Below are 15,290 nucleotides of genomic sequence, written 5' to 3' on the forward strand. Positions count from 1 at the left end.
ACTTGGAAAAATGAGTGGCACACGGTGCATTTTAAAAATAACATTGGGAAGGAACATGGGCAAAAATGCATAGAATTTAAAAACATTACCGTGGGTTTGAGGGTTCTCCACTAAAGGCATGTTATTATGGGAACACGTAAGGCAAATTTTACATTTTAAGCACTTTTGAACTTCTTTCAGTGCTGACAATTAAAAGTACTTATTCTAGGAACACATCATCAGAAGCAGGATGTGAGTAGGGTAAGGGTGGAGATGACCTGTTGGCCAGTGTCCCACAGTTCAGTCTTCAAAGGTAATTAAGGGTTCCCTTAAAATATCATTGGTTCGCCTGCGGTATTGGGGCTTGAGCAACAAGGCTCAAGCCTGTATATTATAGGTGCATGTCACAAATGATTAACAACAGGGCATACAAAAAAATAAGATTTTACACTGACATGTGTGCTGGGGAGACACATTGACCTCACACCCAGAATATTTTTTCCTGGGGAACGTGGCAGATATAGGAGGTAACTGTGGTGAGCAGACATTGGTGGGTGTTGCACCAGCCCAAGCCAAGCGCAACATTGTGCGGAAATGGAGCTCCCCAACTTCACCCACTATCTCTGAATGGCGAAGGGCAATGGACTGGTGTACCAAGTTGTAGGAGACCCTCTACAGGGTGCGGGGTTGTTCACAGAAACATGCTCGGATGTGGGACAAATGGTCGGACTACTATGGACTGGGAGGTGATGCAGATTTCAAATGGCCCATACAAGTCGCTCAGTAGAATGTGCTGTGCTGCAGTGGGATACAGGGCGACGGGCAGGTGTGAAGGGAAGGGTATGCACACTACGGTGCTGTTTAAAAATGCAAATAAAAACTTGTTTATAACAGATAATAAGATTTTTAATGTTACAGTTGAAAAGAATGTTATTGATCAAAAGAAAACAAGCTATCAATACACAGTACATAGGCAATGCAAAGGGAATTTGGGGAAAGGGAAAGAGAGAGTAATAACAATCAAAGAAAACAGTGCTGCAAAATCAATAACAAAAGCTAATCATGGGCTTTACGGTTAAATACAAGAGGTGTAGGGATTATAAAGCATAGTCAATCAAGAGCATATAAGTAACAGGTGATAATGAAGGAGAAAAGGAATGTAAGGATATTCAAGGTGGTTTGGCAACTTCTTGTTGAGTGGGCTGCGGACAGAATGAGCGATTAAGATTTTTAATGTTCATACCTTACTTTGGAAGAACAATTAACATATCTCTACAAAGACATTTTATAAATAATCAGGAGCAATAGTGATTGAGATGTGACCAGGGCTTTAATAACATAGGATATCTCTACTTCTCTACTCTTATTTAAAGGGGTTGGTAAATGTATTACATGGTGAGGTCGCACAACCGCACCATGTAATGCACTCCATTTCCTTAGAAAGTGCTAATGAAGTTTAATCCAAAAGGGCCGAGGAAAGACTCCATGTATCAGACCTCCTTCAAAGCCCCATTTCACACCCTCTTTGCTTATCCAAGCCTCATGAGACAACATAAAGTGTATTCAAACTTCCCAATTAACTACTGCCATGGCCCATGGTAGAGCTGGAGAAATGCTTTCTGGGTTTGACCTTCATTGTGAATGAGCAAGGAGGGAAGACTTTTGCCTTACATGTACAATAAACAGCACTTATTGGACCTCTTCCCAATGCCCCTTACAGATAGTGGGATAATCGACCTCCAGGGATTTGGCACATTTTCGACTTGGTGTAATGTCAATTCACTGTAATCCTTTATTTCATCATCATAAGTTGAATGAGATTTCTCTCATACCTCATAAATTGTAAGAAATATTGAATATTTATCAATCAATCAATAAATCAATCATGAGACTTATAAAGCGCACTACATATCTGAGAGGGTCTCTAGGCGCTGGGAGGAGGGGGGGGTTAGAGCTGCTAGTGATCGAAGAGCCAGGTCTTGAGGAGTCTTCTGAAGGTCAGCAGTAGGTAGGTGGGGAGGGTCTTCCAGGTCTTGGTGGCGAGGTAGGAGAAGGATCTGCCGCCATGTCATTCAATCCCGCAAGAAGAACACATACACAGGACAAATCACATCAGTTGCCATCATCACAGAAAGAATAAATCCACTTAATATGTGTAGACATGTTTAGAAAAGATGGCTGCAGAGTGTGCTACCGCTTGTCACACAGATGTCTGATCACCTGATATTTCTAAAGTAGATAATAACGTGCTTTGCTCCACCAGGCCATAACTGGCACATTAATAACTAGGCATTTTCCCTTGCTATTGTAAGCATACAAAGGTTTAAGTATGAATATTTGGTGCAATGTAGTGCCTGTCAAACCCTACACAGCTAGTCCCATGTTGCAAGAAATGCAGTTAGAGGAAGAAGGGAGGCCCTTTTTAAATGGTTTCCTTTTCTGCATATTGTAAAGAAAGACTAGGAGGCAACAGCGTCAAACACAGAGCAAAATAAGGAATCCAGGTGCAAAACAAGAGTTACTCCTCCTAAAAAAGTAAATGGTTACTTGATGACAGGATAGTCTGTGCATGTGCATTTAGGTTGGACACTGATCACGTTGGCAACCTCTCAGCAGGGCTACCAAACCTCTAATGATACAGGAGCCAACTCTGTTGTGCAGTGCTGCTTTATTTTTCGTAAGCATTTGCACCACATCCCAGCAGCCCTGCCATACTTTTATAGATAAATGCAGATTCATTTCAGAAAGCTTGATGTTCTTCCAGGGGGATATCTCTGGGGATCTGCTGCGTTTTATTGACGATAACAAAACCTTTGCTCTGGGCTGCTGTACTACTCAACTCTCCCCAACAGGGTTACCATTCATTTATTTGATGGTACCAGCACTTTTCAACAGTGCTTCTATATTTGTAAGGGCGGTGCAGACATTTCCGGTTTGCCTGATTTCCAATTGGCAATATACAAATGGCAGTGATGCTTGTGTCAGTCTTCCTCCCTGAGCTCTGTCGCGGAGTGGACAGGAAATCCCATTTTTAAGAAGATCACCACCAAGAAAGCATTAGTTTTTAGTTCGCTAGATTCTCGAATTTAGCAATTTAATTTTCACCATTATAAAGATGTGTCTATATACTCAGCATTGTGAGGGCTGGCGGCTAACAAATCAGGACTGACTGAATATAAGGCCACATGGCATGAGATCTATGGGCTCGTGTTTGTGAGGCTATGGGCAGGGCTTTAAGTGGGCCGGGTCCTGCCGATGCTCAGCGCTGGTATTTCCAAACAGCAGGTACTTAGACGGGTCCCTATCGGACTATCCATTTTCGCCCTCACCCTCAGTGTGGAAAAAAAAAATCTTAACTCTGCAGCAGTGACTCTCTTCACTGCCTTTGATGTAACCAAAGAGACTCGTTTTAGTACTTTCACATATTCATAATTTCAGAATTGAAGCATTTTCGTTATATACAACAAAGCCATAGTTGTTGCTTGTTCATCTTATGTAACTAACAACCATTGACAAAGCCAATAGTCCTGGCTTGTTGTAGGTATAATGTCATTTGCTGCAATATATATCTGGATGCAATGACAGAAACCGCTAATACCAGTTGAGCGGCACATTATGTTAAGCACAGATTTTTAGCATACATAATTTTAAATTACATTGGCCATGCCCCTTTGAGAGACCCCCCCCCCCCCCCAGTTTTTTCATCCCAGTTAAAGCCCTGGCTATGGGTAAAACAGACAGGCTGGTTTATTTCTACAAAGCAGCAGTATCTTATGTTGTAAGCTCGGCCTGTGCTGTTTTTTTGTTCTAGGAATTGCGAACGGAGCACAAACCCCCTTTGCTCCTGTTCTAAAACACAATTTGCTCTGTCAATTTTGTTAGTGGCGTAGTGTCTAGAAGAAACTGAAATATGTAGTAAGACAAATAGAGGCAGGCCTAGATAATGCTAAATGGGACATTTGCATAGTTTGTGACTTTTATTTTCAAAGGTAAATTTTCACATGTGGTGTCATCAAGACCCAGAAATATGGTCGGCCCCTGCTCCCCATATCTGTCCATATTGTACTATCCGATCAGAGTGCAGGAGGCCCATTTGCCTTATTTACATTAGCGCTCATTGAACTTTGCTACACCATGGAACTTTTTTCAAATCCTTAAAAAATAGCTACTTTTGCCAAAACAACACCCTATTATACAAGGAAGTTGCACAACTCTGAAGGAAGCCTATTGGAGTTTGGTGAAAGGGCAAGTAATACTAGATGTGAGTGACCGAGTCAGTTACTCATTTGTAAATAAAAAAAAGAGTTGGATGTATGTCATTACATAGCATACCAATACCACACGTGCCATTACAACCTGGGTATTACTACGCGATGTCAATGACAACGACATGCCATTACCAACATGCAACATTTTACCACAACTATGCCTTTTCCACGCATGCCATTACAACGCAAATGCATACGTGGTAAAGCTATACCCATGGTAAAAGTTTGCAAGGTAAGTGACTCTACCCTACCCTACCCTAAACACTAATATAGTACCCCTGCATAACCCTTCCCCGACCACCAGTTCTCTCTCTACAATAACACTACACTACCCTGCACAACCCCCCAACACTACCCTAAACCCTTAAACACTACCCCATGCATGACCCTACCCCCATTCCAGTCCCTACACTGAAACACTTTCCTGCATGACCCCCCGACACTACTCTAAACCCTAAAACACTACACTGCACTAACACTACAACACTACCCTAAACCCTAAAACACTACCCCCAACACGACCCTGCCCCTACCCCCAGTCCGGTCCCTACACTGAAACATTCCCCTGCACGACCCACCCGACACTACTCTAAACCCTAAAACACTAGACTACACTACACAAACACTACAACACTACCCTAAACCCTAAAACAGTACTCCCAGTACATCCCTCACCTACCCCCAGTCCAGTCCCTGCACTGAAACACTACCCTGCACAACCCCACCCAATATTACCCTAAACCCTAAAACATTACACTACACAATCACTACAACACTACCCTAAACCTAAAACACTACCCCCAGCACGACCCTACCCCTACCCTCAGTCCGGTCCCTACACTGCAACACTACCCTGCATGACCACCCCCCGACACTACCCTAAACCCTAAAACACTACACTACACAAACACTACACTACCCTAAACCCTAATACACTACCCCTAGCACGACCCTGCCCCTACCCCAGTCCGATCCCTACACTGAAACACTACCCTGCACGACCCCGCCAACACTACCCTAAACCCTAAAGCACTACACTACACAAACACTACAACACTACCCTAAACCCTAAAACACTACCCCCAGCACGACCCTGCCCCTACCCCCAGTCCGGTCCCTACAATGAAATACTACCCTGTACAACACCCCCTAACACTACCCCAAACCTTAAAATACTACACTACACAAACACTACAACACTACTCTAAACCCTAAAACACTACACTACACAAACACTACAACACTACCCTAAACCCTAAAACACTACACTACACAAACACTACAACACTACCCTAAACCCTAAAACACTACACTACACAAACACTACAACACTATCCTAAACCCAAAAACACTACCACCAGCAGCACGACCCGGCCCGTACCCCCAGTCGGTCCCTACACTGAAACACTACCCTGTACAGCCCCCCAGACACTACCCTAAAACTTAAAACACTACACTACACAAACACTACAACACTACCCTAAACCCTAAAACACTACACTACACAAACACTACAACACTACTCTAAACCCTAAAACACTACACTACACAAACACTACAACACTACCCTAAACCCTAAAACACTACACTACACAAACACTACAACACTACCCTAAACCCTAAAACACTACCCCCAGCACGACGTGTGGCACATGGGGCAGGAGAGATCATCTTTAGAATAAGGTGTGTACACCCAGATGCAGATCGTGCTGCTAGACAGCAATGGGAAGAGGGAGCAGACTGTATTAAAGATGGAGGAACGGAGACATGATAAATAGCTGCATGGATTGAGATTTCGAAGAAGGGGCAGTTAGACACAACCTGCTCCAGTTCTGTAACAGCTGTAGTCAGAATAAGGAACTCCTTGTTTTCCCAATCTCTAAAGTTGTAATAAAAAGTCAATAGACCACTGTCTCAATGCAGAAAATGCTGTGGGTTTGACCGACAGGTCATCCAAGCAAAGCCCGGTGAAGAAATAGAAGGAAAGCCATTGTCTGAAGGGGGCTGATGCAAAGCTCTCTCTCTCACTATGCTTCTTTTTGTAGATTGTAAAAATAAATAATGGTATGTGCTCTCGCAATAAGTGGCTGAAGCCATTATACCCAGTCCTACAAGGGAATTATTTCTTGGTCTAAAGAATCAGGTGGGGAGGACGTTCTTGCATTCCAAGACAACCTATGAACCTGACTACAACTGTTTTCTTATGTTCTCAGGACCCGAAGAATGTCACTGGATCTGTAGATGAGAATGGAGTCTGCCTTTGCACAGTTATCCTACCTGACAACACGTTTCCCGTGGAAAGGATGGAAAGCCTGGAAATATCGGCAAACAAAATGAACATCAGCGTGCAACAACAAATCACTACGGTAATTGTGCAGTTTGTTTTACTTGGCTGGTCGTAGGTGGAATATTAACCCCAACAGTTATGCCTGTAGTCTTGCACTGGTGAGCCTTATAAAAGCCTTACGTGACTGGCTATTGAAATAGCTGCTTGCTCTGATTGGTAAAAGTATGCTTCTACCACCTAAAATTAATTTTATTACTTGTAATAAAAAAAAATCCCTTCGGTTCTGTTTAACCGTACTTAAGAGAATAATGTATACCGTGGAAAGTAATGGTTCAAAAAATAGTGTGCAACAATTATCTCATTCGTACTGATTGACGTGATCACTGATAACATAGACTGCCTCACGCAGGGGGAAAGGGAAGGTGCTATACCAAAAAGGAAAAGAGGGGCTCAAAATCACAGAGGGCGCAAAGCGAAAATCCAAAAGCACAATGAAGTAGTAGAGGGTAATAGACCAGGATTAAGTAAAAAGGGGCCCCCCTCAACAGATAAAACCATACCTCCAACTGCTGCCTCATCGCCACCGAAGACACCAAGTGTGGCAATCCTATCCCCGCCTATAACTATAGATGCTCTTGATCTGACTTTACCTAGGATCGAAGTACTCTTTAAACCAATTCTAAGCTCCTTAGTTACACGTCTATCAAAGATTGAAGCTAGGCTTGTGACTATAGAACAAGCAACGGTACAGCTTGCTGACATTCATAAGATAAATAATATGAAAGCGAAAGGTGGAATCGAGCTTGGGAGCAAGAAGGTTGCACCCAAGCTCCCTCTCAAGGATGCTGGGCTAGCACCAAAAACATTACAAACACAAACTCCCTTAGCACATACTGCTACTACTCCAGCTAGCGTTTCTATTCCACACACGCTATCTCTGCCGGCATCTACTGTTACTACCCAGGTGACTGATGGCAATTCAAGATCTAACCGCCCACAAAAAGAAGTTGCCGCCAAACAGGATGCACATGTCACCACAATAAAACACAGAACTGTGAATTTGCCGCCGGAGGCAAGCCCGTACACAGTTATTTTGGCTGGTGTACCAGAGTTGAAGCCCGATTCTAAAGAATCTGTATTCGCTCTTAAGAATAAGGTCACCAATTGGCTTTCCATGAATAGACCCTTACCTCATGGAATTACTAGTGGGGTCCTTACGGTTAGGAGAGTCCCTTGGTTGGGCCACACAGAGAAAACAGTAAAAGGAGATTGCGTCATAATCAATTTTAGAGATCCCAGGACAGTCTCCCATATCTGTAGTTGGCCACATTTTGAGCAGGGTACATCCATCCAGTCGTTACCCCTATCCTTTTTCTACCCACCTGTGTATAATTCTTACGAGGAAGAGGGCTGGCACACCATTCCCAGGAGGGAGAGAGCTAGGGTCGATAGAGCTAGGGGTGACTTTTATTTTCCGAGAACATACCAGCCACACCAGCCAGACTTCTTTCCGATATTTAATAGATATAGTTGTCTGGATATGGTGAACTGACTTAATCAGGGTAGGAGGTGGGACATGGGTGACTTCCAGGGAACACATAACAAAGGAAACATCAGTCCCTCCATCACAAGCTCTGCTAGCCTTTCGATCAACAATGATTGTGATGAGGCCTACAACAACACTATAGGAATTCCCTCAATTAACAAGAGCCCCCCACCCAATATTGAGGTTCCTAGTACAGAGACACAGGAGCAACCCTTTAGTCTTTTACCACAGGTTAGCAGAAGGGACACAGCGACACATACAACTCCTGTCCCAAATCCCAGATCATCTTCACTTAATATACTGTCCTGGAATGTGGCTGGATTGGGGAATAAATTGAACTGCCCTGACTGGAGTTCATTTATTGAAGGTAAGGACATATGCCTATTTCAGGAAACCTGGGCCGGAGATGTTGTCCTTCGAACAGGCTTCGCAGCTTTTTCGATCCCGGCGAAATGGGGAGGGAAGGGCCGCCCCTCGGGGGGCCTTGCAACCTGGATGGCCACGGACCTGGGATGCAAGGCTTCAATCATCCCCTCAGTTTCTAATGACATCCTTGGGGTCCTGCTGGAGTGGCCAAACTCGAGTAGGTTGATTGTGGTAAATGTATACTCTAGACCAGTAAATACCACAAAAGAGTCAGACACCATTGACCAACTCTCGGCTTTCCTCAGTGACATTCCCCAGAGTACACCATTCCTGGTGGGTGGCGATTTCAACTGCCACTTTGAGCCCCTCCCAGGTTTATTGGACGGACTATCATAGGAGGAGGATGCGGTCTGGTTGGTACCCCCTTCGGAATCCCCCCCACCCAGAGCTTGGACACCTCTAGCTCTTCAAATCATGGCCCTAACTCTGAAGTGGGGCAGGCGGGCTTGCAACGGACGAATATCCTCAGACATTCCATCAAAATGTACTTACCACAGGGAGGGCAGGGAGTCTAGACTGGATTAAATCTTGGTTCAACTCTCCATGTGGCCTCCAGGGAAGACAGCGACCACAACGCACTAGAACTGGTATATGCGATTTCTGACTTAGAGGACAGAGGGGCCGCAATAGAGGATGTTGCCTCAGGGCTGGTATTGACAAATAACAGACGGCGAGTGAGGTGGGAGAAGTTAGCCTCCAAATCGGAGAAAGTTTGCAAACTTTATTCCCGACTCATACCGACCCTTGAAAAGGTGTGCATGATAATAGAGCTCCCCATGTCCCAGGACATATATAAGGAGTTAGGGATGGCACACAAGAATCTTATTGAGTCCGTGGCTGAGGTCCTCTTCACCACAGCAAAGAGGCGGCATTACGACTGCCCCAACTGGTACAATCAGGCTTGCCGGAAGGCCAAACTGGATCTTCTGATATCCATTAAGGACGGTGCAGGCAGGCCTGCTATCCAGGCAAGAAGAAGGGACTATAAGCGCCTGATCACCAATGCCAAAAGTGAATGGGAGCATGAAAAATGGGAAAATCTTGCTACAACATTAGCCACTAGGTACTCCCGCAAATTTTGGCTTATTGTCAACACGGGGTCCGAGGAGTTGGCTTTGCAATCGAACCCAACATCGCAGCTAAGACCTGGCAAGACCATTTCCACTCCCTTTACAAGCTCCCCGACGATGTTATTAATGGCACTCCTCTGAACGTAGGCACAACAATGGAGGGGGATCCTTTCACGGAGATGGAACTCAGTGCAGCCTTTGCAGGGCTGGCAACAGACAAAGTGCCCGGACTCGATGGGCTGCCGGGCGACCTATTTAAGCAAGAGCCAGATGTATGGGCTCCCTATCTGGCCTTGATATTTAATGCCATTCTTAGGGGTATGGAGGTTCCCTGTACTTGGCTGGGAGCAGAGATTGTTCCCATATTTAAGAAGGGATCACCTCTGCTCCCAGCCAACTACAGGCCTATTAGCCTCATAGATGTATCCCAGAAGCTATTTGGAAGGCTGATTTTAGATCGCCTCCAAAATTGGATGGAGGAATTCTCTATCCTTAGTCCCTATCAGGCCGGATTTAGAAGGGGGGTCTCTACTACCGACCAGATATTCCGCCTGAATCTCCTATATTGGAAGACTGCGGTACTTGAGGGCGGCACCCTGTACACGGTATTCGTGGACTTGAGAGCCGCCTTCGATTTAGTACCCAGAGATAAACTCTGGACTGTATTGATGGAGCTGGGTATCCCAGTCGATATCCTGACTATCCTGATAAGGCTGCACCAGGGAAATTTTGCAAGGGTGAGGTGCGGTAGAAATGGGGCACTTTCCGATAGGTTCTCCGTTGATAGGGGGATGAGACAGGGTTGTGTGCTTGCACCGACCCTGTTCTGCCTCTTTGTCAACGGGGTAATTGCCCACCTGACCAGGATCGATGACATCGATGCTCCCAAATTGAACGGCAGCAGGGTGCCCGCTATCATGTTTGCGGACGACACCCTGCTGCTGTCCAAATCGCCAACGGGAATACAAAGAGTCCTGGACGGGTTCTCGGCGTTTTGCGTGGAGCGGGGGCTTGAGATCAATGCGTCTAAAACCAAATTCATGATTCTCAACCCCCCCTCCTCAACACGCCCCAACCCTACTATAGGCCCATCAAGATTAGAGAGGGTGCTTACCTTTGAATACCTGGGCGTAACCATTAACCAGGATATGACTTGGGACACGCACCGGGCTAAGGCCCATATGAAATTGGTCCAACTAACGGGTGGTATTTCTAGGATGACAAGCAGGTCGACTTATAAACCTTTTAGTGCTGCCCTCGAAATTTATAAAATGCAGGCTAGAGGGGCAGTTTTATATGGAGGGGAACTGTGGGGCCACTGTCCCGCTCAAAAACTCCAGATCATTGAAAACAACTTCATTAGGCAGTTGGCGGCACTACCCCCGAGCACCCCGCTTCTCCCGTTGAGACTCGACCTAGGCCTGAGACCTATTGTGGAGGAACTGGGATTAAGACCAATCACCTTCTGGCGTCGCATCTGGAGTACGCCCGAACTTATGAGCTACAGGAGTGAGTTACAAGAGATTCTTAGTCTACCCAAGTCAAGACAAATCCCATGGTTAAGTTACATCAAACAAACATGTGAGAAATTGGGAAGACCAGAATTATGGCTAGATCCAGCTAATACATGTCCTAGGATCCCACGCAAACTCCCAGTAAGAGATTTTCATGAGATGAAGCTTAAAGCCACAATGGGGGGCATACGGGAGGGGTCCCTTACAGAATTGTTTATTAAGTTTAAAGATTCGTACATACTCGAATGTGTAGTAGATGGCATCTCTCCCGTCCTCACTAGAAAAATCTTCTTGCAATGGCGATATGGCACACTTCCCACAAGGGCTTTTACCAAACACTGGGCCCAGCCTCCATTAGGTGAGGATTGCCCTTCATGCTCATACCATCTGGAAGATGATTTGCATATTATGTTTTTCTGCAAGGCTTATCGAAGACCTAGGAAATACTGGCTTGTCCCCCTTCTTAAAAAACTTGGCTTCAGACGATATCTCCCAGCTTATAGGGTTTTAAAAACGGATCTTTCACCCCTTATTGTGTTTGGGGTAGCAAACTTTTTAACCACGATGTGGCACACCCGCAATAATTTTTTAAAAATGTGAGTAGGATTTGGCATAAAGGAAGTCTTTAGATGATATCTAACTGTAATACATAGCAAATGTTTTTATTACTATTTGTAAATACTTTTTAATGATGTTGGCTGGATATCATCTGTATTTTAAATTGAATATGTATTTGTATATCTTTTATGATCTAAAATTGATCGAAATAAAGATAGAAATGAAATGAAAATGATTGGTAAAAGTATGCTTCTACCACCTAAAATTTATTTTATTACTTGTAATAAAAAAAAAATCCATTCTGTTTCATCGGTTCTGTTTAACCGTACTTAAGAGAATAATGTATACCGTGGAAAGTAATGGTTCAAAAAATAGTGTGCAACAATTATCTCATTCGTACTGATTGCACATTTTCCAGCGATGAACAACTTGAAAAAATACCATATAATAACGTGAATTATGGTCCTGATCTTTCTGGGATATTATAATCTCTCTAAAATGTACTGTTGGTTAATCGCGTTCTGATGTCAGAATGCATTTGCCATGTGAAAATCCTGTCACTGGTCGCAGGTAATAATGTGGTATTTAGGTGGTCAACTGTATTATTAATATAGAGCTTTTCAGCCTGACTTACATCAGGTCCCTGGCAGCTCTTGGGGGTGCATGACTGAGTATTGTTTATAGTTCGGCCTCCCTATGATATTTTGGGTGTGGTGTGTGACTATGTTGTGGAAGCATGGCGCATTCAATGTTGCTGTACATAGGCATTGTGAGTTGTGGGCAGTATGACACTGGATGCTACCATGCATGTAGCTATTTAACATCTGCAGTGTGGGTGGTATCGTGTAGATCAATCTAGTAGTGATGTACCAATGCTGATAAATTAAAATCAGTTGGGAGGTTTTGTGTGAACTATTTGATAGGGCTGTGGGGCCTTATTGTGCTGTACACTCACAAATACCATCTTGGGTCCAGTCAGGCTCATTTACTTATCCTCAAGCTCAACTCTGGGTAGCTCTGACCGCACGCAGTAAGGCTTAGCAAAAGAGCTATGCGTAAAGCATTTACCAGCACCAAACAACGAAATAAGAAAGTCACAGCACACAAAAGAAAGAGAACAATAATTTATATATAATATTTATATTATATTTTTATGATTTTTTAGAGATCTTGATGAGTAAAATCCACCAGAGGGTTGTGGAGACTAGGTGGCATATTATCAAGGGGGTTTATCTCCGCTTTTTTGGCTTTAAAAGCCAAGAAAGCGGAGATAAAATTATCTCGCTATTACCTAGCTGTCGCTAACACCAGTTAGCGACAGCTAGTAGGAGATAGCGACCATCTCGGGCCCCACTTTGCATGTCAGTGATATTTATCACTAATGACATGCAAAGTGGGCGTGCCAAGATGTTTGTGACTGGAAACAGTCGCTAACATCGCTATCTCCTATTACCAACTTTTGGAGATATTCGCGCTAAGCGCGAATATCTCCAAAAGCTAACACCTGCCCTGAGCAGTTCTTAGCCATGTTATCCAATGGGAGGTGGATAACATGGCTAAGAGCATTAGCTCGGTAATGCATGAATATCGCGGACTTTTCAGCGATATTCATGCATTGTGGCCGTTTTTTATCGCATTTGCGATAAACCTTGGTAATACCAAGGTTTATCTGCCATAAAAATCGCCGCAGCTCAGCGGTAAATTTTTATCTCTAACCAAGCAATAGCGATAATTATCGCTATTGCTTGGTAATATGCCCCTAAGATTTTAAATGATATAACTTTTATACATAACCACAAACAAGATTGGTTAACAAAATACTGTAAATGTTTGAAAAGTTTGAAACAGTTAGTTCAGGAACTACGGCCCGGGTTGGACAACCAAATCCAATGAGAGTGAGGTCTAGAGGGCCAGAGAGGAGACTTTGGACTGTTAAGTGGCCACCAGATCGTTTTTACAGCAAGAACCAAACTTTATAGAACAACCGCCATAGACTTTAATGGACTTGTCCTAATGCTGTGGCAAAAGATGCTCAAAGGATACTCCGGTTGTGGTGTAGTTGATGGTGGTGTCTTTGGGGTGGTTCCTCGGTCCATGCGTGAAGTGGTGTGAACTTGGCCACAGAGGTCTGGTTCCCTCGAAGTCCTCTACATTGCAGCAACAGGCCAGCCAATGCTGGGCTACTGGTCAGTCTGCACCGCGGCCGGAGTGAAATCCTTAGGTAGGGGCTAGTGTCCATTGGGTGCAATGAATCTGGACTTAGAGAGCATTCCCAAGCAAGGCAGACTTGGGTGAATTTTTTGGCTATATCGGATTCATCCTCTTGTGTGCCCGGCACCTGTAGTGGCAAAACGTATGCAGTGGCCACCAACTTGTCGGTTTCGGTTATTTCAGCTTTTGTGTCCCTGGAGCTGGTTCCAGGAGATCAGCCAACTGATCCTTGGAATCATTGCTGTATATTGAGACTGAGAATCAACTTTTCCTCGAGCCAGGAGCCACAGGGACAGTGCAAACTTTGCTTTACCAAAGTGCAACAGGTGCAGTCCTTCCAATTGTGCAGCCTCTCTTTGTGTGGGTCTAAGGGCAGCTGGACAGTCCTTCTTCAGTCCTCTCTCTGTTTCAGGAGTGATCTGAGGGTCAAAATGCCATAATTATCCCTGGAAAGTACCCCGAGGGGACCACACAGTCACTAGCCAATGACCCCTCCTACCTAATGACAATGTTCCTGTGATGTGCGGCTTCTGGCTATCCCAGAGAGCCACAATCTTGTCCCTTTCAAGATGGCATGATTCTTCCTTGATCGTGAGGCGCTTGGTAGCCCACCCTAGAGGTGTGCCTACTAGAGGGCTACACGCCTAGGTAGAACTGGTTTTGGGGTGAGTTTTCTCTCCTTGATCCTGTCTCCATTTTGTCTGCAGGACCAAAAGGCATCCTGCTCAGAGGTATTAGCACCACTTTTCTTACCTTTGAAGCTCGCCTTTTAGGCTTACACCTACAGTTGCCATCCTGTGGGAGGAGGTGACACATTGCTCCATGACAACTGCCTTTGTTCATGGGCCGCGGAGTTTTTCACATGTCTCCCCAGGTGGTCAGAAAGCTGTCTGTGTGCCAGGCCTTTTTGAGGCCACTGTAATAGCTGGAGCACAGAGTGGTAACTTTCAAAAAGTTGCTTAACTTTGAAAGTTGCAAAAATGTCAACCATTAAGTTTCATTTAATGCTATGATTCAATTGATATCTTATGTGACCCAGTTAGGTAGACCCATTCAGGAGTTAGCCGGGTTGGGGTTGCCAAGCCATAACACTGTATTAGCCAGTGGTGCTACTTACTTTATCCACGGCAAAACAACTATTTGGAAGTATTGCTGTTAAAGCGTATGAAAAAATGTATGTCTTACTTAACAAAATGCAGCTTCCTGTCATTGGGCTCTATAGACCTTCCTTAATGGAGGCATATTATTTTGTTAAGGGATGGGGTGTCTTTGCCATTGGTGTGAATGCAAAAGTCAAACTGGCAGTGCAAACACTGACCTTCAAGTCTGCAGTGGCAAGTTGGGAGCCATTTTGTCAAGTCAAGTCAAGTAATCTTTATTTCGATCATAAAAGATCATAAAAGATATACAAATTGATTTTCATCATTTAGC

The 15,290-nt window shown here is 44.4% G+C and overlaps 1 protein-coding gene across 1 annotated transcript in view; it reads left to right on the forward strand.

Moving 5' to 3' along the window:
* Nucleotides 1-15,290, forward strand: part of LOC144781961 (olfactomedin-4-like) — a 69,478-nt gene that overhangs the window by 628 nt on the left and 53,560 nt on the right. Inside the window, exon 2 of the mRNA XM_078661050.1 lies at nt 6,461-6,613. Within this exon, the coding sequence (XP_078517176.1) occupies nt 6,461-6,613 (153 nt within the window). The remainder of the gene's footprint in view (nt 1-6,460; nt 6,614-15,290) is intronic.

This window comes from Lissotriton helveticus, chromosome 9 (assembly GCF_964261635.1).
Source record: "Lissotriton helveticus chromosome 9, aLisHel1.1, whole genome shotgun sequence".
NCBI lineage: Eukaryota > Metazoa > Chordata > Amphibia > Caudata > Salamandridae > Lissotriton > Lissotriton helveticus.